Genomic DNA, 24,100 nt, shown 5'->3' with positions numbered 1-24,100 from the left:
TTGCCCTACGCGCAACACTGTTACCATAGCAACCAAACCTGGTGCAGATCTGAAACAAAGTTTTTCTTTCAATAAACTATTCAGCAGAAATATAATAAGATGTAACCTTGCTTGCTAGCAACAGATATATTTGCTCTGAAGTCTCTCTATTCTCTAAGACTGAAAAGTCACATCTTTGGACGCCGTTCGAAGCCATTTAGTTTTTTTTTTTTTTTTCTTCATTAATTTGATTTGGAAAGAAGCAAAATGCCAGTTTCTGCCAGTTGGATACGGACCAACCGAGGACTCCCCAGCAGCCGGGCAGTGATGCATTTAATCAAGCCTATTAACCAGCTGACATTTTCCTACATTTCCTTGATTTATCTCCAAAAACATTTGAATACATCTCCTTTTGCTTTGCACTTGATGGCACATTACAAGCATTAAATAATCTGTAAAATTTAATTATCAATCTCTTAAATGTAACCGAACAACTGGATTTAGTGCTCTTTAATAACAACAGAGAAACAGATATGTTTGCAAGCCGTTTCATTTCTGAGCGTCTGTCTGCTGGATGCAACAGCGGTCGATAAATCACCAGTCTGTACTGCCATGTGTTTGCTGCTGTATTGAGTATGATATGGATTTCTCTTAATGTTTTTTTCATGTCATATATATATATATATATATATATATATATATATATATATATATATATATATATATACTTATATGGCATGAAAAACACATATTGTGAGATGTGAAATAGGAAAGAATGAAAATAAAGCTGTAACACACTGTACTGAGCTGCTATAAGCATACTTTTAGGTGTTAATTAATATCTTTGTTAACAACTATACATGTGTAAAACATCTGCAACTGGTGTATTAAATTACAGGAACTGTTTGACTGGCTTATCTAATCATAAAAACCAGTAAAAAACAAAAACCCCAGCTCTGTCCACTTTTCAGAGTCATTGCATCTGTAAAACCACAATTTTGTGTACATTTTTACATTAAATCAAAAAAATGCGATATAACATGTCAGTTGGTGATCTACCAGCCGCAGCTATGGTTTTAAATCAAAAAGAAAGACTTAAAAGCGACATCAGTCACATCTCTGTCATAATAAAAGTCAGTAAGCTTATTCAACGTGATATTTCCAAGGTCAGGACATTTGAGCTCAGAATGTCTTCGGGAATTTTAATACACATTTTTGATGTGGGTGCTTAAACATACCTGTGGGTTAGTTATTCTCGTGTAAATGTATGAATCTCTATGAGGATTTGGCACCGTGTTTGCTCATGTAATGTTTCATTACACTGTGGTGAGGAGAGCTATATTGTACTGTTATTGCTATCTCTTTTTTACTCTTGACAAATGATCAACTATTAAGTCCTTAATTAGGTCCTTAGTGTCTGACAAACTATGTTCGAGTGTCCCGTAACAATATCAGATTGTTTATTGCTTAGAAATGCCTTATTGGAGGGTCATTAATGTTAATGAATGTTTTCTTCAGACACTATTATATTGATTTTTAATTTTTATTTTTAGTCTGACAAGCAGACAAATGAAGTAACAAATCCATTGCCTGAACAACTGCTGAGAAAGCCTCATAAACTGAAGTCTAAAGAGGGATTATGTTGCACAGACGTCTCAGATTATAGATTCTGCCAGTTGAATTTAATTTCTGAGTTGAATTCCTCATCTGATCACAGTCCAACACTCACACTCATGTACGCTCATGTACACGCAATAAACACCAAATCACAATCGCAAACGGACCAGCTTTAGTGCTAACCTCTCACACACTCGTACGGTCCAGGCAGCAATGATCCACAGAGAGATGCTGAAGACCAGCAGCACCGTCCCAGGGCAGATCGTCATAAGGGTTTTCATTACAAACCGCGTGTTAAAATGGACCTAAAAGACATTTAGAGACACACACATACACACATTGCTTCACTTTTTTTCCCCAGGAGTTAATCTTGTGCTGCTCTGAATCCTTATCCTGCACACTGTTTCCCAAGCGGACTTGATGTTTTACTAATTAGTCCTCTGAGTAGCTTTTGATAGCAGCACTCAGAGAATCTCCACTATAATTGGAGTCGAGATCAGGGCTTGCCCTCTGACTCAGGTCAGGTTATACGGTGTCTTTGAGTAACTGGCCTGTGTCAGTGTACTTTTTTATCTCTGGCTCATTCATCAATAAGAGGCAGACAATCAACTTCTGGCAGATGGATCATTTGATGCTTGAGCCCTGGAAGGCTAAAGCAGCTGATAAATGAGTTGTCATTTACAGCTGCACTTCAGTGGCAGCTTCACCTTCCCTCCACGTTGATGCTGCCTGAGGGTCAGAAGAGAGCCGTCGCCGATACACGCGCCACCTGCTAAATTACTCGTCTAAAAAAATCTCCTCTATATCTCTCCCGCTGCACTTGCTCTCCTCCATCTAGTTTGCACGTTTGCAACATGCAACATCTCTACTTCCTGATCTTACAGCAATGTTTGTCGTATAAAGTCATTACAAATCTGGCATCAGCCATTTGTTGCACGACTTCAACATATTTCTGCACTCATACTGCAATTTCATTCTAGTTCTTTCTCTTCATGGCCCATTTGAGCTGTATGCAATAACTTGTTTCCATTTCACACTCTCATCTCATATTGTATTATGAAAGATCCACCACAGCTTAGATCTAAGTCTCTAAGCACAGTGACAACAAAAGGACAGGAAGGGGATTTGAAGCGGTAGATGAAAAGAAACAGCTGGACTAGAAGGACAGAAGGGGCAGGAAGAACTTCAGATAGTTAGAGCGAAAGAGGCCAAGGATAAAAGGCACAACATAGACACAGGCTTAATTCAGAGGAGAGAACTCTTGACCTTAATACCTTTACAACTCCATCACCTGTTTCCAGCAAAACCTTTCACATCCACACTTTTGAAGGCATACCGCTCAGAGAAACATCTACAAGATTAAAACTCTCCTGACCTTATTGAGGGCACCTATACTCCTGGAGGAAGCGTCGGTGAACAGTTTGCTGTGCAGAAGCATGACTCTGGCAATGAGGTAGAGGCGCAGGAACATGGGCACGCTCAGCACCATGTCCAGGTCAGCCTCGGCCTGCGAAGGCGCGTACGAGAAGGCCAGCCGTGCCCGCCACTGAAACTTAAAGTCCCCAGGCACCGGATGCACAGCAGAAACGAGCAGCTCCAGGGCGATTAGCAGAACCCTCTCCATCGTCATGGCGATTCGCCAGTCGTCTGCTCCGTTGTCGATGACAAACAGCTGCGGGGACAGGAAGGACATGTGGATAGTCAGTTGGGGAAAGGAGTTACGCTTCTTTTAATGTGTCGCTGAGAAAACTTTTCATCGTGATGCTCGGTTGGCACGGTCCTTTTCTCATCAGTACAGCTGACTAATCTGATGATTAAAGAACGCACCTGCAATTCAGAATAAATGTCTTCCCTGAGATGGAAAACACCATCCATTTAATCAGTAATCTATTCAGTCCCCACACAGTGCTTTGGCTCATTTTCATATAACCTGAAACTCTTCTCTTGCTAAAATTAAACCAAAGATGCTGATTCATCTGGAGCAGTGGCTCTTAAGCTAAACAGGTTTCTAATGATCAGAGAGACAATATTTAAAAAACAAGGGCAGTATGCTGTGATTTCAGCCGGTCTCATTGGCACATGCCAGCGATGACTGTGAAACCGGTGGGACACTGAGCCACTGCAGATGGGGCTCGGACGACCAGGGGAAAAATATGGAGCGAAACTAAGTTGAATGAATGTGATTTATTTGTTTATTTTTTGCAGGGAAAATAAATAAACAAGAGTCTGCAGATGGTACGGAGCGGACTTTTTTCATTAAAATTAAACTTGGATCCTTTTTTTTATTGTTAACTATTGGTAAAAAAAAATTAGAAAAATTGTGTTGTAGGGTGTGAACATTTTTCAGCTGTGTAAGTGGGCCAGAAAGTTTAAGTTTAATAAAGAAGGCCACTTTAATTGTGGTTTTCCCTCCTCGTACGTTGACGTTCGGGTTTGTAATTGCTGTGGTTACACTTGATATTGTCACCAAAGCCATCGTTATAAGGAAGTGGTAAGAGCAGGTTTCATTACGGGGGCCGTCCTCCAGACGGTGCTGACAAGAGCTAGGGGTTAGGGAGGAGGAGGTGGTGGGGTTGATGAGAGGAGAAGGCGGAGGAGGAAAGAGATGGATGAAGTGCAGAGGAAATGAAGAGATAAAGATAGGAATGAGGAAATATCAGGTCAGAAAGGGCACTGCAAAAAATCTCTTTGTTCTTTAGACACTTTTGACTTATTTGAGGATTATTTTTGTTAACGCAAAATAATATATTTTTTTAAGAAAGCACCATTTTTGAAGCTCTGCATTTGGGATAAGTTGGAATTTTGCAGTGCACTGGCATACATTTTTCACCTCTCAAAACAAAATGCTAGGACTCAATTGTAAAATTTGTAAAGAGATTACTGCTGGGGGGAGAAAAGGTTAAGGAGCGAGAGAGAACCAGAAAGCAGAGACTAAAGAGAAAGGTCGGGGCATGGGGAGAGAAATGAGGAACTCCCCCGCTGGAAGTCAGCTGAGTTTACCAATTGATGTACTGCCTGGAGAAACAGCCAGTGCTAACAATTGCTCTTTACCACATGATTCATCTCAAGGGCTTTTAGCCCACACCAACATTTATTTAGGAAAACAAAACAAATACAACAAGAGGTCAAATGAAAGAGCAAGCGGCCATGACAGCTGTATGTGTGTCACAGCCACCTGGTCACTGTCGTGATGAAGCCGAACTGAAGCTTTCTCAACCACCTACATGCATGCACCTCCACATTAATCATCACCTTCGTCTAGCACGGTCGGTTGCATGTTGTTCTACTTCTATTACATGTATGCACACATGCTGACTACATGTGTACAGATACACACATATGTAGCCTGCGCACACACCTGAGCCATTTTGCAAGCTATCATTTGCACCAAGGGTCAAACGCTGGCTGTACTCTTTAATGGTCTCACACAGCCTATGTGTGCGTGCGCGTATTTGCATGTGCGTGTGTGTGTGTGCGTGCACTGTACTTGTGTGTATCTGTGTATGCCTGGGCAAGTTGGTGAGAGAGTGTGCAGACCCAGCCTCGTCATGGTGACTGTTGCCAAGGCGACAACATCAAAGAGCAGCCAAGCTTAATTAGGATCCCCAGTGTGTGTGAGAGAGAGAGAGAGAGAGAGAGAGGGAGAGAGAGAGAGCCAAAAAGATGGAAGGGAGAGACGCGGCAAGAAGACGGAAAAAGGAGACACAAGAAAAGAGACTGAGGTGTGTACGACAGCGAGTGAAGAGGTACAGAGACGAAAGCACAGACAGGTTGTCTAGCACCCACCTTCCCCGCAATGGTTTTGGGTGTGAGTGACCCCTCAGATTTAGGTGACAAAAATCTGTTCACAGTGTCACATTATTGGGACTCACCAGCCATTTAGAGCAATAGACTTAATGTTTATGGCTCATGTTTGGGAGTTGTGTAATCATAGTTGTGTTTAAGTTTAGAATAAGTATCCGGTGTAAGTCATGAACTCCTGTGTGATAAAAACAGGTCTTCCGTGTTCACATGAGTGTTATCCATGCAGTAAAATGTATGTATATTCATTCATACTCACACGTTTTGCCCACAAGCCACCTGTCATTCATTCTTTTCTCCCTCTGTATGAATTTGTGTTTCTTGGCGTCTTTCTGCCTCCATTTTTCTTTCACCATCCCTCACTCCTGTTCCCTTTCTCGCTGAATGACATTTCTCCAAATCAAAACGGAGGTGATCCAGTTTCTTGCCACAGGAGGAAATGAGCACCTCTCCCTTCCTCTCTTTCTCTCCCCCCCCTCCTCGCCTTCCCCTTCTGCCCTGTCCTCCCGCACACTGCTGCTGCTGCTGTCGGTCTTTTCCTGGCTAAATCGCCATGAGGAAGGGATAAATAATTAAATTCCATTAGGAAAGTAATCTGTCAATTGGAATGAGTGAGTGCCACTGCCCCCACATGACCAAGACAGAGGGAAAGGATGAGGGAAGAGAGTGTGGGAAAAGTGTATGCATGTGTGCACAGCCATCAGGAGACAAAAAAGACAGGAAGAGAGTGAAAAAAAACCATAAAGCGCCTGGTAACAATGATGAGGATGAAGAGAAAATAGATAAATTTAAAGTCTGTGCCATTACAGGCTGAGGGCAAGGGGCAAAGAATATAATGGAAAGCAGACAGGACAGAAGGAGGTTAAAGGAAGAGGAAAAAAATAAGCCTGACAGCAAAAGACAACGGGGATAAAAAGGAAAAGGAGAAATGTGCAAAAATGACAGCACCAAAGATAGACTGAGATTTCTCCACAGGTGAAGGTGTGAGGTCTGACAGGACACTCTCCACCTAAAGCACTCCCTGCTCCAGCTGCTACGTCTGTAGCCCGCTGGTCAGTTTGTGACCTCTCCATCTTTTCTTCTCAGCCATCCAACTATGCCTCAACCATTTCTTGCTCCCCCCAGGCCATCGTACCTCTCTAATCGGGTTAAGTCCCCGATTGCAGATGTCTCTCATCACGGAACCAGATGCAGCACTGGTCAGACCCTACCAAGCGAGCAAGCAAGGACAATTTTGCACACTCGCATGCACACAAGCACGCATACGCGTGCACATGCACACATCCAGACGATCCTATAAAGTGCAGCAAAGACTGAAAAAAGAGACAGTTGCATGCAAATCAGCCTCAAGTCTCCATTTCCCATGGGAGTGAAAAAAGACTAAACCCCAGTCTGGGGCAGAGACAGTCCTAATCACTGAAGGAGATGATGATAGAGCGTACACTAAAAAGCATGCACACATACTCTTACACACAGTCACAGCTCTGGGGGGATGTCTGGGTCCTACAGCATGGAAATCCCTAGAACAGGCAGAAAATAGATTCACACACCCTGATATACGTGAATATTCAGAGAGGATAACACACTTTCCCTGACTGTGATTGCAGCTCTGAGGGAACACCCCTGTGGCTGTTTCTATGAAAGAGGAAACAAAGGGGAGAGGGTTCACCAAAGTGAAAAGGAAGTGTTGGAAAGTGCGAGAGATGAGGAAAGGTATGTGTGCATGTGTGATGCTGCCTCGTTTGCCACCAGTCTAAAAACAGTAAGTGGGAGAGAGTGAGGAGAGGTTTCCAGCAGCGTTGTCTGGAGACCAGGAATTTCCTCAGCGCGAATACACGAAAGACAAACTGAGATGTGAGCAATGGCCAGAGGCTTCAAATCCCATGTGATAAATTAACAATTCCTAGAAGTAAATGGTCAAAATGCTTCCTGCGTGTTACGAGTCTAAAGTGGATGCTATAGTTTACCTCTTGGTTGTAGTTTCAAGGGCAAATGTACATTGTGCCAAAAATGAGAGCAAGACATCATAAAATAACCGTCCCACTATTAGACATCTTATGGCTGCACTTCACTTTACATAACAGGACACAGCCTTTTTGGAGGGCTGCTGCTCACTTTATTACCCTAATGCCATCCTGCCTGCATTTGAGTAGCTGTGAGTGCCAAGCTCGTGTCTTCTTGATCAATGGACTGCTTCTAAAATTCTCCAAAAGTAACTGAATAGTACAGCTCTGTAATGCTTAAAGTGCACTAATGGACTGGAGAAACATCCCTTTCTCACACACTCTCTTAGCGTTTCTATTTGATTAATTTCAACAACAATTCAATTTTTGCCTTTCACGTCTGGATTTCTTTCAAGTTTATGAGCTAAAAAAATGATGCATGTGTGTGTGTGTGCGTGTGCGTGTGTGTGTGTTTGTGAAGAACAGAGGCGACTCGTGAGTTATCAGAGTGAATCACATAACAGAACTTCAAATACATGGAAGTCTCTGGACGCCACATCAAACACAGCTGAGATAAGGTGAAACTTTCTGAAATATTCTTTTTCTAAGCAAACATTTAGCCTTTGAAATCATCTATCATTATCTTTCGAATCAGCCAAAGGATGCTTGCAAACTTTGGTTTTAAAAATTCATCACTGGCTAGACTAATGCTACTGTACATAAATCTCCAGTAATGCTCCATTATTTCTATCCATACTCATGCATCTATTAAATTTATACTAAAGGTGTGTGGTGATGCTGACGCTCAATAACCACAACACTGGGATAAAAATCTTCTATAGTCTGTTTACTGACTTTATCTGGTTACAGTTAAACAAAAGCAAGTTCAACCTCAATCATCAAAAATAGAAATCATTCATTAAAGAAACGTATTGTCAAGGATGACAAATTAACTATGGTTAGATTATTGGACAGTGTTGATTTTCATGCTGAAGGCCAAAGAGGCCAAACCCTGGTTGTTTTGCGTTTTTGATACACTTCACTCTTCAGTAATCAGACAGGTGTTTCAGATAGCAAGCACAATAAACGGAGCTTTCTGTTATGCGTGCAAGAAAATGACGAAATGATTCTTCTTTTGGCTGCTTCCTGTGGGTGTCACCACAGCGGATCATCTGCCTCCATCTCACCTATTCCAAGCATCCTCCTCTGTCACACCAACCCCTTTTCACCTCCTCTGAGAGTTTCCTCTTTTCCTCCTGCCTCGCAGCTCCATCTTTAACACCCTTTGTCCAATACATCCACGATCCTTCCTGTCCATGTCCAAACCAGCTCAGCCTTTTGTCTCCAAGCTCCAGCCTGAGCTGTCCCTCTGATATGCTCTTTTCTAATCCTGTACTCACAGGATAATAACTGACATGATAATGCACATTATCTGTACACTATCCTGTCAAATATTACTTCCAGCACATGACTGCACAATGTTGATTGTTATTATAAAATAACGACAACATCAGCACCTAGATTGATTCTCTCTAACCCCCACTTCTAAGTTCTGCAACTACCACTGGTCACAAAATCAAGTTGGAAAATAACAGCAACTGCCAAAAAGCAGATGTTAGAACAACTGGAGAAACTCTGGAAACTCTACGAAGGCAAAAGGGAAGAAGGGACCTACGTGAACAGATAAAGAAAGAGAAGATGGAGAGTGTCAGAACTGGAAAGTAAGTTTTCCTTTGATGGGCATTCGCTCAGTGGAGAGTGCTCTGGTAATTGAGTTGGTTCAAATAGTGACATTCATTTGGGAATATTTCTCCGCGATCAGTAGGTAACAAAATCTTTCTACTCATTAGCCAAATAGAGCAGGTGTTTTAAAACAGAATGTGGACCTTTAAGCAAGTGCAAGAGGCAGGGGTGCACAGGAAGGTGTCGACTGCCACTTAAAATTCTCCTTGAAACCCAGGAATTAATTTGAATACTACCCAATTTTGCTGAATTTATCATTCATCCTTATGCCTGCTTACTTTTTAACAATATCAAGTTCCCAAACATAAACTGTGAACTCGGAAGCAACTTGGAACTTTTGACAACACACAGTCTTCAGAAACTGGCGACTAATACGAGTCAATATACGAGTCGATATTATGAACAGTGTCGGCTGTAAGAAGTCACCATAATACCTTTGCATTTTTCAGTAATGCAGTAATTTAACGAGTTACCGTACTAAATTCAGTAAACACATTAAAGTCAGAATTATGTTGTTACTTTTGTTATAAAAGATCCTCAGTTATCTGCGTGACGGGTGGATATATGAACCCTGCCCCCCATTACTTTTAGTTTTATTGCAAGTAAAGACAAGTGCGCGATGGTAAAGTGCAAACTGGACAGAAACAACACCGCTTTGGCTCTTTGCAAACATCTGCACGGGCAGCATGCTGACATAAAGTGGTGAAGAACCATGTTAAATCTGAGTGTATACTGACCCCCAGGCCAGCAGCCAGAGCTTGATCTTCAATGGGTAACAAAGGCAGTGATGAGCTGTCAGATTGCAGCTTTGTAGACCTCATTTCTATCTATTCGTGCTTCTAAAGTAGAATCACAGTGCAAATCATATTCAGTCTTTTTGGGTTGGTTTTCAACTGCTTTGTGTTCAGATGGATGCACTTAAAGACAGACCGTGTGTCCTGATTAGGATTGGGATTCCTGTGGTGGTTGTGTGAAAATGCATTTGAATTCCTGTTAAAGAGTAATGAGGAAGTAACGTAACAAATTGACTAACAATTTACTTTCTCTGGTGAGGGATTAAGTCATGTACTGCATTCATTTTTATAAAAGTAACAAGTAATGTGTAATACATCACTTTTCTTGGAGTAATGACAGCAACGCTGGTTATGATAGCACATGCTTATGTAGCCACTGACTGGGATCACATCAATTCAGGCAAATAAACAGACCTCACACAGATTCATTTGGAACCAAAATGACAGAAATACAACAACATATATGATTGTTTATTTAAACTAAACAATCTTATATGTTCCTCCTCCCCGTAATTGAAGCACACATGTACAGTAAGTGTTGCTCAAAATACAAAAAGAAAAGTATGCACACATTTGACTTTTGACCAGATTTAGGCATCACGATGTAGGTTCAAATGGAGAAAAACATTTCCAGGGTGGTAACTTGCAGAGTACCCAGCACACATTTAACATGCACTTTTCCCTCATCCACTGAAGGTCACTTAACATTAAAATGTAACTATAGGCCATAACACAATTTGCAAAAATGACCTGTGGACAGTTTCATGCTTTTCTGACAAATGCAGGAGAAGCTAAATCTGTGCACTAACCCTCTAAAGAAGTCTTAAAACTACTACAAAGACAAAAAAGACCCCAAAAAGGAAAACAAACAACAAAAAACACGCATCACAGCTGTTAATGCAATACTACCCAGCAGGCATCTGAACTGGAACTGGAAGGAATAAACTGCTCCATTAGATGCTCAAAGTATTTGTTCCAGACGGCTCTCTGGTAAAATGTCATCACTTCTTCAACAAGCCCCATGCAGCAGGGTCTGATGGCCACTTGCAGTCCTGTCGTTCTCTAAACCTAAAAGAGAATTATTTGATCAACTGGTCTCTGAGTGCTATTGACACCCTTTTCTCAACGAGAAGTCGGGGCTCGGGAGAGCCTGAGTGCCCTGGAGGGACTTTCCCTGCCGGTTACACGATGGACGGGTGGCAGAACTGGAGGACCGTGTGCCTGGCGGGACTGTCGATCGAGGACGCTGAAGATATCTACCTATTCGGAACCATGATAACAGGGTTCATGCTGATCGGCGTTGGCTTAGCCCTGGTTTATCAGAGAAATAAGAAAGCGGAACCGGCTGTTCAAACCCCCACAAGGCTGCCCGCTGGATTCGAAGCGACGGGACGAGGTGCGACCTCTCACAACGAACGTAATATGGTCAACACCTTGGAGACGCTTACAGCTGCTGTGAAGGCTCAAAACAACACCATTGAGCGTATGAGGGGAAACATCAGAGAGAGGCCTGCTCAAAATGAGACCCTTGAGCGACAGTTGGAAAACATCGCGGAACGGATCACTGCAGTTGTGAGGTCTCAGAATCAAAAGACTGACAACACCACGGAACAGAAGTTTGATACCATCATGGGGAGGCTCGCAGCTCTTCAACGGGAGATCGAGAGACCAGCCTCGGAGTGCTAGAATTCGAGCTGCTCACAAAGGAGAAATCAACAATATTCAACATTTGGACACCACGGCCCCAGCTGCAGGCCCAAGGCTGGAGCCCACCAAAACAACTCCCTGATAACGACTGTGTGATGACTATTCTTCCCGCCCCATGAAGGACACCTGGATTGGCTGGAGGACTGTTTACTTAGCCTGATAGGCCGAAGGACACTGTCTCAGCCAGACTATGGACACGCACACACACACACTTACACTGATAAGCACTCACTCATCCCCCTCCCTTTCCAACGCCTTCGATGCTTGTGCCCTACCGGGGATGATAGCAGTCAACTGGACCAGCACAGATGCTGCAGGACCGGATGCGCTGTCTACGCCGGCTCTCTCTTACCCTTTACCCGCCCTGTTGCTTGTCTCGTGTTTCTATGGTGTATTGATAGTCATGTGCTTTTGTGCTGAGGTGTTTTTTCTTTTATCAAACTGTTCTCCCACTAGGAGCTCAGTCTGAGTGGAGTTTTTTTTCTCCTCCTCTTACCTCATGTAGTGTATTTTCGTTGTTTTTTTCCTATCAGCCTACCTTCTGACATGTCTGCCCAATGTGATGTTTGTGTAAAGTTGGTCAGAAGGTTCCTTTGTGAGTGCGCATGCGCCATTAGCGTGCTGCCTGCTGTAACCCCTAATTTCCCTCGGGATGAATAAAGTATTCTGATTCTGATTCTGATTCTTGTGCTCTGATGCAAATCATACAGTGGAGTTGGAAATATCAGGCAAGAGGTACCAATGAGCACCTGAAAGAGCACTTGAGAAGTGTAGATTTTTGCAGAGACATTATCAGAACAAGAAGAGACTTTATTATTCCTCACTGAGGAAAATAAGGAGAAAACTGTACAGATTTGCACGTTTTTCGAGGATCATATCAACATTTCAGCAATTTGTAGGTTTTTGTGACATAAGGACTCAGATTAATGCAGCATCGTGGATAAAAAAAAAATATAGGGTAAAAACACAGCCTTATTTATCCCGTATTATTTTATCAATGAAGGCAGTTTCTTCTATAAGTCTATAATTAGTAAAAGCTTAATATAATTTACTAATGTTAAAGATTAAACCAGCATCTGTCAGGAATTTTAAATAAATAAAACAGAATGTAGACATTCAAATACAGTTCGCACGCTCTAATACTGAAGGTCTCAAACCCATCTGTGCTGCAAAAACAATTCACGAATTAGCTTTAGAAATCTTCTAAAATTAATAATTCAAAGAAGACTAAGATGCTTCTTTGTTTATTTTTAAAGGTTTAAAAGGGGATTTCTGAGGTGCACAAGCTCAATAAAGTGTGTAATAACAACCGAGAAAACATAAGACAGAAGGTTTTTGTGAAAACCAACAGCAATCTGGGAAATAATTCTGGAATGTTATTGGAACATTTGGGTATTTTAGCAGTTTGGCAGTTTTGGTGAACAGGCCAATTTGTACTCCAATGACTGCATCTAAACATACAGTGAAGTAATGAAAATCAAAGTTACAACAGGAGCATCTTGTGAAAGTTTGTATTTGTCTTTTTTGGAGGGGGACGGTATTGTAGCATTCCAGTTTGCTGAATTAAAAATAAAAGAAGCAAACCCAGGAATGTCAGCGGGGCTCAGCTGACAGAGCACAAAATGTTCTGACAAATCAAACATTTCTCATGTCAGCTCCTTGTCTCTTTTCACTGTCACTTTTCACTGTGAAGCCAAAAGTGACAACACGCACACACACAAACACTTCTGCTTCACTTAACACTGAATCTTGAACTCCTACTTACCCCTATTTTATTTCTGCCGGCACCCAGATGCCAACCAGTGCTCCAGCTGAACGAAACACTGAAATAACGAATCAATTAGCTAAGCAGGCAACTTAAGTCATTCAGTCTTCTTCTTCCTGTTACTCCCTTTAGGGGCCGACACAGCAGCTCATCTGCCTCCTTCTCCATCTCCATCCCTACATTCTCCGTCACACCACCCTCTGTGTGCCCTCCCTCACTACATCCATAAACCTCCTCTGTTGTCTTCATCTTTTCCTCCTGCCTGAAAACTCCATCTTCAGCATTCTTTTTCCAGTATATCCACTGCCCCTCCTCTACACGTGTCCATCTCAGCCTCGGCTCTCTAACTATCCCATCAAACTCGACCTGAGCACTGACATACCCATTTCTAATCTTGTCCGTTCTGGTTACTCCCAGTGTAAATCTGAGCCTCCTGAGTTACTGTTACTCATTTCCCCCCAGTTTCAATATACATTCATGCAAAAAAGAAAGTTTTCGCAGGATTCTGTGCAGCGCTGTGAAAACTGAGCGCACCTCATAAATCAGTAGCTTGTAGAACCACCTTTAGCAAAATAACTTGATGTAATCATTTTCTGTACGACTCTATCGGTCTCTCACATTGTTGTGGAGGAGTTTTGGCCCACTCTTCTTTACAATATTGCTTCAGTTCATTGAAGTTTGGAGGCATTTGTTTATGCGCAGCACTTTTAAGGTCACGCCGCAGCATTTCGGTTGGGTTAAGGCCTGAACTTTGGCTGGACCACTGCAGCAGCAGGACTGCATATGGCCTTTCTTTTTTCACGTAGCTGTAATTTTTTGACTGTAACTTTGAGTTTGTTGTGACAATAAACTCCTCTTTTTGTTGTTGGAGAGAATTAACCAATCTCAATGAACAGATCATTTTTTCAAACAAATCACTAACAGATTTTAGTGAAATTACCAATTTTTGGAAGCAAATGTCACATGATTAGAATTACAGTATGCAGTGGTTGCAACCATAGAGTATGCCCATGATTAAGTAATAAGACTTTGGCGAAGGTTTTCTGAGGTTTAAAGCAATGTACAAGCAAAAAAAACAAAAAAAGACAAATTGGTAGCGCTTTTATTTATTGTCTAACTATTAGCCCTATTAAGGTATAAGCAAGTGCTTATTTCATCATTTATTTAGCATCAGTCCTCCTTAGTATTTACAGTTATATTATTACTAGCAGTTATAGGTGTACAGGGTGCAACAGTAAAAGATGGATAAACATATCAAAAGTTACTAATAATAATACTAAGGAGGAGTAATGATATGAGGTGCTTGCTAATAGCTTACTAATGCTTAATAGTGTGACATTATAAAGTGCTACCGACAAATGATTATGGTCTAAAATTATATATACAGTCGTCACAATCAGTTTGAGCTCCGCAGAGCTGTATTTCGAAGTAGAGGATATTTATAACAAAAATCACCACTTAATCAAAACAGACTCAAGTACTGAGGTGATCCTGGTCTCTATTAAACCACCCATTATATTTGGCTGACAATGTGGCCTTGCTTCATTTTATTAATTATCACTTTTCGCCAACAAGATTATTACTGTCAGAGCTATTTTTTTTCCCCTTTGATGGCTGCGAATAAGGGGAAATATTTGTAATCTGTGATGATTACCGATGAGCTGCACTGCAGTCAAGATGGATTGTTTTTCCTTGTTTCATGCTGAGCACAATTACTTTGGGCTGTCCCCTGACAGATTAGACAAGACAGAAAGAGGAGGAAGACGAGAGAAACTTCCAAAAGAGGAAGGCAGGGAGGAAAGATGCAGCGAAACACACTGTGAAAAGGGGGCAAGATAAAAGAAGAAGATAAATGTGGATGAGTGTTAAAGTACAGCAGGAGAAGGGTGAATAGGTGAGAAGCTGAATGCTGTGTAACAAGGGAGGAGAGCTGTCTGGGAGAAGGAGGATATGTAACTTAACAACAAAATTGGATTGAGGCTCAGTAGAGAAGGAGGGAGATAGATCTAATGTGATAATGACGGAAAAGCAGGAGGAAGGAAGAAAGAAAGGCAAAGAGAAACATCTTAATGGTGGTAAACAGAAATGCAGAATAAAGACTTACACAGGAACAAATGAACAGAGAGCAGTAAAAGAAAGTGAGGGGGATGAATGTGGAATAATAACCACCAGTTAAACCCAAAACAGTTTCCTGCTCTCAAGTGACTCTGCAGCTACTCTGAACACTGATCAGCCATAACAGTAAACCACTGATGAATGACACTTATCACTTTGTTATGTTCCTTGGATGGTGGCATTCATCTGGATGTTACTTTGAAGTGTACCTAAACATTAGCACAAGCGCACACTCGGTGGTTTCTAAATACACCTCACCACACCCCAAAAATTACTAAAGAAGAGCCCGAGGTGTTGTCCAGTAGCTCCAGTCTGGGAGATGAGCAGGACCAAGCCCGATCAATGAATGCCCCACCCTGCAACCCACAGGACCCAAAGGATGTGCTGCCAACATCCCAGTGCCAGATATCACAGTACACCCTGAGTGGTCCTGTGCCAGTCCTCTGATGGGCTGCAGCTGTTTTGGCAGTTTTAATGTTGCTGGTTATTGTGTGCATGAATGAGTCTGTGTGTGTGGGTGTGTGTGTGTGTGTGTGTGTGTGTGTGTGTGTGTGTGTGTGTGTGTGTGTGTGTGTGTGTGTGTGTACTTGTAATATCCTGTTACATGCTGGACAAAATGCACCGGCAGAGTGTGTCATAATCTGAAAATGAGATCTTTATTGAACAATACCTTTCATTTTGCACAGCATTACTTCTCGTGTGTGTGTGTGTGCGTGTGTGTGTGTGTGTGTGTGTGTTTGAACCATCCAACAATAAAAGGCAGAGGCACACAGGCACACTTTATGTTGACATGCATCTAAGCAAACAGGCAGCCTTGAGCAGCCAGCATAACTAGCATGCATTTAGTGGATGCATCTCAACATTTAAGCACATTTGTATGCATACAAAAAAAACTACAAGAAAATAAACTGCTACCTCTCACTCTAATGACACACTTTATATTCTAATTCCTGTTTTAATTACATTTTGTTTTGAAAAAACAAAACAAAGACATATTTAGGAGTAAACCCCACAAATAAAACCCATGCAAATTTACAAGAAAGAACTAAAAATTTATGAGAGAACACTTGAAAAGTTTTACATCTTAGAAAAGTCCTGCAAGTTTACAGAAAAAAAAAATCACAAATTTATGGGAAAAAGATCCATTCAATGGCACTGACTCATCTACTGTGAAAATGTTCAGTTTAACAGTGGAAATAAACTTGTTTACAGTCTCATATAAAAGCCGTTTTGCCCTCTGAAGCTAACTTCACCATTTGTGATGAGTGTACAAAGAAACTTTTATCCAAGTCACCCATAATCAAGGGCCTCATTTTCTACATTAACGAAAAGCACACTGAAGAGAGAGCTGCTCAGTATCTCAAGCAGGTACACACATCTAAGCCTATTTTTCTAGAAAAAAAGATCAACATCGCATTTAGCATTGTAGTGAATTATAGTACACCTTGCTAAATAGGCAAGTAAGCCAGTGATCGGATTAGCTGATAATTCCCCAGCTGTAGTACAAACTGGCCAGTTGTGGTTTTAAAACACATTAAAAAATGAATTGACGGCCACAATACCAAATTACAGGACTGTATTTGAGTTGTTTGCTAGTATATAATGAGCGAGCTGGTTTTTTTAGGTCTATCTGCCTCTGCTTAGATGCAACAAAAGCAGCAGTGAAATAAAGATTTTGTTACTGGTCATCAGTGCCTGGTAAGCACAACACTTCTCAGCCGTCTCAACCTTTGCAGTGGTTCGTCTCTTTCTGGGCATCAGGATTTCAAAAATGATTATTAAAATGAGTTAAGTAGCTAAAGATATATTTGCACACAGGTTATAACTATGGAACTAAAATAAAAAGTGTTATTTTATTGCATGTGAGTGCTCTGAATGAGTACTCAATTCACTTTTATTTTTATAATTTTATCATTTATAAGATTATTATATATTGGTACAGGTGCAGTCTCCACTGTGTTTGTGTAGGTTGAAACAGTTCACTTTGTAAATAAAGTTTACCTGTAGAGAGGTTTGTGTTATAAATTTTTCTTTTGTGTTGTGAAGAAATATGTCAATTCCAACATGTACTTTTCGAAAAACAGCTGCGCTTTGAGGCCTCAAGTACACGTGCCGTTCTATAGTTTGTTTATGTGACTGATATAATTATAAATATCTGCTGTATAGTTATGTGGCAGCATTACATCAAGTGGAGTGTAAATAATGTAGCAGCAGCTGTCAGCAATTGTTCTCTATAAGTTCACTTTGTAGCAAACGCAGGATGAGTGACTGAGTCGATGGAGAAGTGGAAAGACAAAACACACCCTAAGGTTCAAAACGGTAGTCAGCATCAGTCATTGTAACATTTCTAAACAGGAGATACACACAATCAATATTTAATCATCCTTAATTTTTTGTGGCTGCTCTAGTTCGCGAGGCACCAGGAGCAGGCAGACACGTCATGAGCTCTACATGATATAATGCTGAGAAAGGCTCTGTTCCAGGAAGTATTATTACTTCTAGACCAGAAAAACCTGGAATTTAAGGCTTTCACGTCGACATTTGTTTATTTAAAGTTTAACTATGCTTTAGTTGTGTTTCTATATGCAGCGTTTCTGGTCAAACATTTGAGGAAAAGTTACGATTATTTCAGGTTTCCTCAACTTTGGTTTGACTCTTAATGGAATGTTTTAGAAAATCTGATCACAAAAATATGTATTACCCCTAGTTGGTGTGCGGTTGCTAGAGGTTGCTCGCTGTTGCTGGGAGAAATTGATTGTGAAGATGATGCTGCATTAAAAACCTCCTTGCATTTGCTTTGGTTTAAGGTAGACTGCCATTATCGGCTGTAGTTTGCATGGAAGACGTTGACGCTGCAAACACTTGCCAACTAACCAGCTAGCAATACTGAAACGTAAGAAATCTGATAGCGCTGGTTTAGCTCACTTGTAAGTCACCCATATGGCATAAGGCTAATGCAGAAGCCATTTACTTACTGGATACAAAGACAATTCATCTTCAAATTAAAAATTGTGCCTTACTGCTGAAACCAACATGTTTGAAAAGGGGCAGCTTTTACTTTTACTTTCTCTGTTTCCAGTTTGCATCAGTTTCACAATTAGTAAAATGTGTAGTTTGCAAGTGTTTGCACAGAAAGTGTGCTAACTACTGTTAGCGAATCATTTGCAGACAAGTTGATATCTTCCATACAAACTATGGGCAACTGCATCAGTCTCCTAGCAACCAAAGCAATTGCATGCAGGTTTACAGTACACCACCATATACACATCTTTGCGACCAGTTTCACTTAGCAACGGGGATTGGGGGAGGCTGTATTACAGGTGGCTGGGTCCTAGCAACCAATTTCATCGTGATTCCCAGCAACCTTCAGCAACTACTGGTTGACAGGAACTCGGCAACCAGGTCTCTAGGCTTAGCAATTCTTGTAAGTACAGTGTTACCACTGTTAGTATTAGAAACAACATCCAAAGGAAGAAAGAACAAATATATAAACGTCTGTCAGCTTACATAATGTGTGTAAATGATCACCATTCTAATTCACCCATGAAAAGTGATTGTAGGTAAACCCCAACATTACCACCCCCATCCATCTGGCATTCCCACCCAAGTATACCTTGAAGGTATTTTCCCCAAACTCCTAACTTCATTTAATCAAAAGGAATTATTCCTGAAGTAGATTAACAGAACACCCTTTTATCTCTCTCTGTTGGCCTGACAGTAGCCGCTCTCAATCTCCTGTTCTTCTGTCAGTATTAACGTTCCTGTCACGTGTGGAAGCCACAGCATGTGTGGGTGGATGACTGACTCTGTATGTGAATGAGACAACACATTTGTGAGCAGAAACGAAGGGTCTTTTATCAATGAACGCTAAACCGCATTTACGTTTATTCACTCGCACCACTTCCGCGCACTGTTCTGGCTTCTTAATACTGTCCAAGACTAATTACCAGCCTATCAGTGCCTGTGTACGACAGTGAATAAAAAATCACCGAGCAGTTATCGATCTGCGAACGGAGAGCCTGAACCTCAGAGCAGAACTTTAATAGACATTTCCAGCAACAGCCAAGCTGTGATGTAATAAAAAAAATCACAGCATTAAACCAGCACATCGTTAGATGGATGAGTGTGGCTCCGTGGTTTCGTTGGTGGGTGTAATAGCTGGTGTGGGGGTATTCATTGGGTCTGATTCCCGCAAGGCTCCCATAAATAGTCAATGCACATCGATTGCAAATGGCTTCGGATGAAATCCCCGGCTAAATGACTTTGCTACCATTGTATTAGTAAAATGACAAAACAGCAAAACAGATATCATGAAGCATGAAAGCCTTTCTGATTGATCATTTCAAACTTACAAGGGGTTGTAAGGCTGTGTTTGTGTGACTCGTGTGTGAGTGTTTGCATATTTATTTGTGTTTTTTGTGCAGCTATTGAATGACAGGGCTGTAATTGGCTGAATATGTATTTAACATTCAGTGTGTATGTACTTCACGCAAAGACTGTTTTGTTGATCCCACAAAGACTGTCATTAATGCCATTAATTGGCTGGATTCGACACACATCTGGGTCCCTCTATCTCAGAGGGCTAAGGGATGATAACATAATGTGTACAATTTGGACAGAGCACAGATGAGGCTCACAAGAAAACACTCCTAAAGAGAAACACAATAAACATAGCTGCCGTTTCAGGAACTTCCCAGATTCTAAAATGTAGAAATTTAGAAAAAGAAAAAAAAATGCCTGAACTTTAAACTAGACACCCGTGCATGGGCTCATCATATGCTATTGGCGTCACAGAGGATTCAACCCCTGGTCTCCAAACTGACAGCTCTCTGCCTAACCCACTGCATCACATCTTATTTCCATCCTTGGATTTCTTAGGTTTTTATAACATCTTACACAAGTCACTCCGTCTGTCCTGAAGAGACCTCAGACTGTATGTAAAAGACATATCCGAGTGAGAACTGAGGATGCTCCAGACTGACTACTTTACTCTAAATTGGACCATAAATTACAAAATAAGACTTGACGCCACTCATTAGAACGTGTTTACTGAGGCTGTAAATAAAGAAAGGAGTTTTGTTTTGTTGTATGTTGCAATAAAAATCAGGCTTCTTTTTGTGACCTGAGGGGTTGCCCCCGGCCGGCCAGTAGAAAAAAGTGCAGGTTTAAGGGGTACAAACCTTCATTTGTCAGACTCCCTTTGTTGACCAAAGGCTGGCATTATGAGCTAAATTTTCTAAAGCCCGGAAGCAAAGCCCAGGGGAGGTGCAGACGTCTGGTTCCCTCTTAATTTGAATCACAATATGCAGAAAGGTTATCATGGATTTTCTTTGTCCAGTAGTGCAAAAGAGATATTGCCTACCCAGAGATTTAATAGCAACTTGTTGTATTACAGTCTGCTATGTGTGTGTGATTTTTTTTTATTTTAACTTCATCTTTTTGTCTGGATCAGTAAAGCGAGACACAACACATGCACATATGTTTTACCTGAACCTCCCGCGCGTGGTAAGCAATGATGAGCCCCAGCAGGATGACAGTGGACAGGCTGATCAGACACTTCAGGGCCAGAGAGTACATGGAGCTCTGTAGAGAGAAAATTGAAACACTTATCATTGGAGACACGACATTAGAGCACAAATGTAATATGCACAGATTGACTTTGCCATGACGGTTGGTTTAATATTCAGAGTACAATGACGGACGACAACACACGCTAACAGCCCCTCGGGAGCGCCGGGACATTTCTCCGTGGCCTGAGGGTCATTCTGACCTGCCACGAACAGTCATCTTGACTAGCAATACGTAGCATGCAGGAACGACCTCGCACTGACCTCTGCTAAAGCACACACAGACTGGCACGCACACACATGCACACACAATTAGCCTTATATTATTACATAGCCTTATATTATTATACTTATATTATTACTTATACTGCTTATATTATTATAGTGAGCGATGTGCATATTTGGATGCAGTTTTTTGAGACTGAAATGTTTAATGGTTGAATAGGAAGAAAATTATTTAACATTTAAACTAACTATGGATGTTGATCTTCATAAAAAGTAAGGGGTAGTTATAACACGTACAAGGCTGTGTGAGTATGTGCTACTGCTATTGTGATTTTTAATAGTGCAGAGTGCATCCATAGGCATGGGATATTTTGAAAACTAAACATGCTTTTCAGTCACAAAACTAGTTTGGTACCTGCTACAACAAGAGATGCCATCAAAATTTAGTTTTGCATGAACAAGGTGAACTTTTGCATGAACAAGGTTATAGCTCCCCTCTGATTAAGAGGGGAGCTATGACTATTTCCAACTCTGTATGTTTTTATGTTTGGCAGCATGATTCACAGTTCAAAGTAATACGTATTAATCTGATGCTGGGCTGTGGTGCCGTCTCTTGGTTCATCTATTGTCTGAAACAATGGATGTTTGTCGCTTGTTTGTCTTCACGTGCGTGACATGCCACTCTTAAGCCATACGGTGTAATATGATGTCGGCCTACCCTTTGAAGCTACAACAGCTTAAACGCTTCTGGAAAGAGTTTCCACAAGGTTTATGGGTGTGTTTGTAGGAATTTTTGACCATTCTACTGTGAGGTCAGACACTGATGGGTTCACAGTTTCCGCTCTACTTCATCCCAAAGGTGTTTTATCAGGTTGAGGTTAGGACTATGCAGGCCAATGAGGTTCTTCCACACCAAAGTCGCTCACCCATGTCTTCATGGACCTTGCTTAGTGCACTGGTGCTCAATCATGTTGGAACAAGAAGGGGTCATCCCCAAATTCCTGCAATGTTAGGAGCATGAAATTGTCCAAAATGTCTTGGTATGCTGACGTATTAAGAGTTTGTATTACTGGAACTAAGTGAAAGGAATTCTTCATACACTAAGCCCAAACCCTGAAAAACAGCCCCACACCATAATTCCCCTCCACAACACTTAGCACAGTGCAGTCAAAAAAGTGTTTAAGCACTTCAACGTGTTAATTCAAAGTTAGCATCAGAAACGGGGAGAATTTCCACAGCAAATCTTACTAATGAAGTGGCCGGTGAGTTTATATATACACTCAGACCCACTTCATACTGGGTTGGACCTCTTTTGCCTTCAGAACTGCCTTAATTCTTCACGGCATAGACCCAGCAAGGTGCTGGAAACACATTTTGCTCCATATTACAATGATAACATCACACATGCACATTCACAATGTGGATCTCCTGTTCTACCACATCCCAAAGGGGCTCTATTGGATTGAAATCTGTTCACTGTGGAGTTCATTTGAGTACATTGAACTCCTTTCTGTGTTCCAGAAACCGGTATTTCTAATGATTTGCGCTTTTTGACATGGTGCATTATCCTCCTGGAAGGAGCCCTCTGAAGATGGGTACACTGTGGTCATAAAGGGATGGACATGGTCAGCAGCAATACCAGCAGCCTGAGCCACTGATGCAAGGCAGGATGGATCCATACAGTTATGCTGTTTGTGACAATCGAATGACCCTACCATCCAAATGTCAAAGCAGAAATCAAAACTCATCAGACCAGGCTATGTTTTTCTTCTATTGTCCAAACTGCTGCTAACTGGCTGTTTTCTTTTTCAAACCACTCTCTGTAAACCCTACAGATGTATGTAGGAAAATCCCAAAAGATCAGCAGTTTTTCAAATACTGTGTGATAAAAACAATCGTGCCACTCAAAGTCACATCAATTTCTTTTCTTCCCCACGATGTTCAGTTTAAACCTCAGCCTGTCTTTTATGAGTACATGTCTACATGCTTAAATGCATTTAGCTGCAGCCACATGATTGGCTGATATTTATGTTAATGAGCAGTTGAACAGGTGTGCATGCATACATACAAAACAAAAAATAAGAAAAACATCTCAAGACCAGGAAACACTTGACCCCTGTTTCAATCCAGGGGGTCAGTGTTGACATTGTGGAGGACTATAAATACCTTGGAGTACACATTGACAATAAACTGGACTGGGCTAAAAACACCACAGCACTTTACAGGAAGGGCCAGAGTCGTCTCTATTTTTTGAGGCGACTGAGGTCCTTCAACATCTGCCAGAAAATGCTGAGGATTTTCTATGAGTCTGTTGTGGCCAGTGCGATCCTCTATGCTGTTGCATGCTGGGGGAGCAGGCTGAGGGTCGCAGATGCCAACAGACTTAATAAACTGATCCGTAAGGCCAGCAATGTTGTGGGGATGGAGCTGGACTCCCTCAAGGTGGTGTCGGAGAGGCGGATGCTGTCCAAGATAAAGACAATGTTGGATAACACCTCCCACCCACTCCATGACATGTTGGTCAGTCACAGGAGCTCGTTCAGTGAGAGACTGAGATTACCGAAAAGCACCACTGAACGACACAGGAAATCATTCCTGCCTGTGGCCATCTCCCTGTACAACGCATCCACTTAACACACTGTTTGCTGCTACAACTACACATGTTTCTTTTCCAAATATTTATTTATAAGTGACTTATGTATGTATGTATGTATATATATGTATATATTGTACTATTCTTAGTTAGCGTATTGTCTGTCTTGTCTTAATGTTGGTTTAAAATGGAGCACTGTAACAAAAAATAATTTCCCCCAGGGATCAATAAAGTATTCTGATTCTGATTCT

General features: G+C 41.4%; 2 protein-coding genes across 2 annotated transcripts in view; one reads left to right on the top strand and one right to left on the bottom strand.

Moving 5' to 3' along the window:
• The window catches only part of kcnn3 (potassium intermediate/small conductance calcium-activated channel, subfamily N, member 3), a 62,624-nt gene that overhangs the window by 24,685 nt on the left and 13,839 nt on the right, over nt 1–24,100 (bottom strand). The window contains exons 3-5 of the mRNA XM_085423018.1: nt 20,952–21,047; nt 2,972–3,268; nt 1,780–1,901 (exon numbers count right to left, since the gene is read on the bottom strand). Coding sequence (XP_085279144.1) covers nt 1,780–1,901; nt 2,972–3,268; nt 20,952–21,047 — 515 coding nt within the window. The remainder of the gene's footprint in view (nt 1–1,779; nt 1,902–2,971; nt 3,269–20,951; nt 21,048–24,100) is intronic.
• Nucleotides 10,835–12,113, top strand: LOC146659137 (uncharacterized). Its single transcript, XM_085424128.1, has one exon. The coding sequence runs from the start codon at nt 10,835–10,837 to the stop codon at nt 11,561–11,563; it is 729 nt and encodes a 242-aa protein (XP_085280254.1). The 3' UTR covers nt 11,564–12,113.

The sequence above is a fragment of the Rhamphochromis longiceps genome, linkage group LG11 (genome assembly GCF_057381845.1).
Source record: "Rhamphochromis longiceps isolate RC_006_pf linkage group LG11, R_longiceps_female_GT1.1, whole genome shotgun sequence".
Classification (NCBI taxonomy): Eukaryota; Metazoa; Chordata; class Actinopteri; order Cichliformes; family Cichlidae; genus Rhamphochromis; species Rhamphochromis longiceps.
This window is presented reverse-complemented; position numbering and strand designations above follow the sequence as displayed.

Coding starts and splice junctions, on each gene's coding strand:
- LOC146659137 (XM_085424128.1), top strand. CDS start 10,835: ATGCTCAAAGTATTTGTTCCAGACGGCTCTCTGGTAAAATGTCATCAC.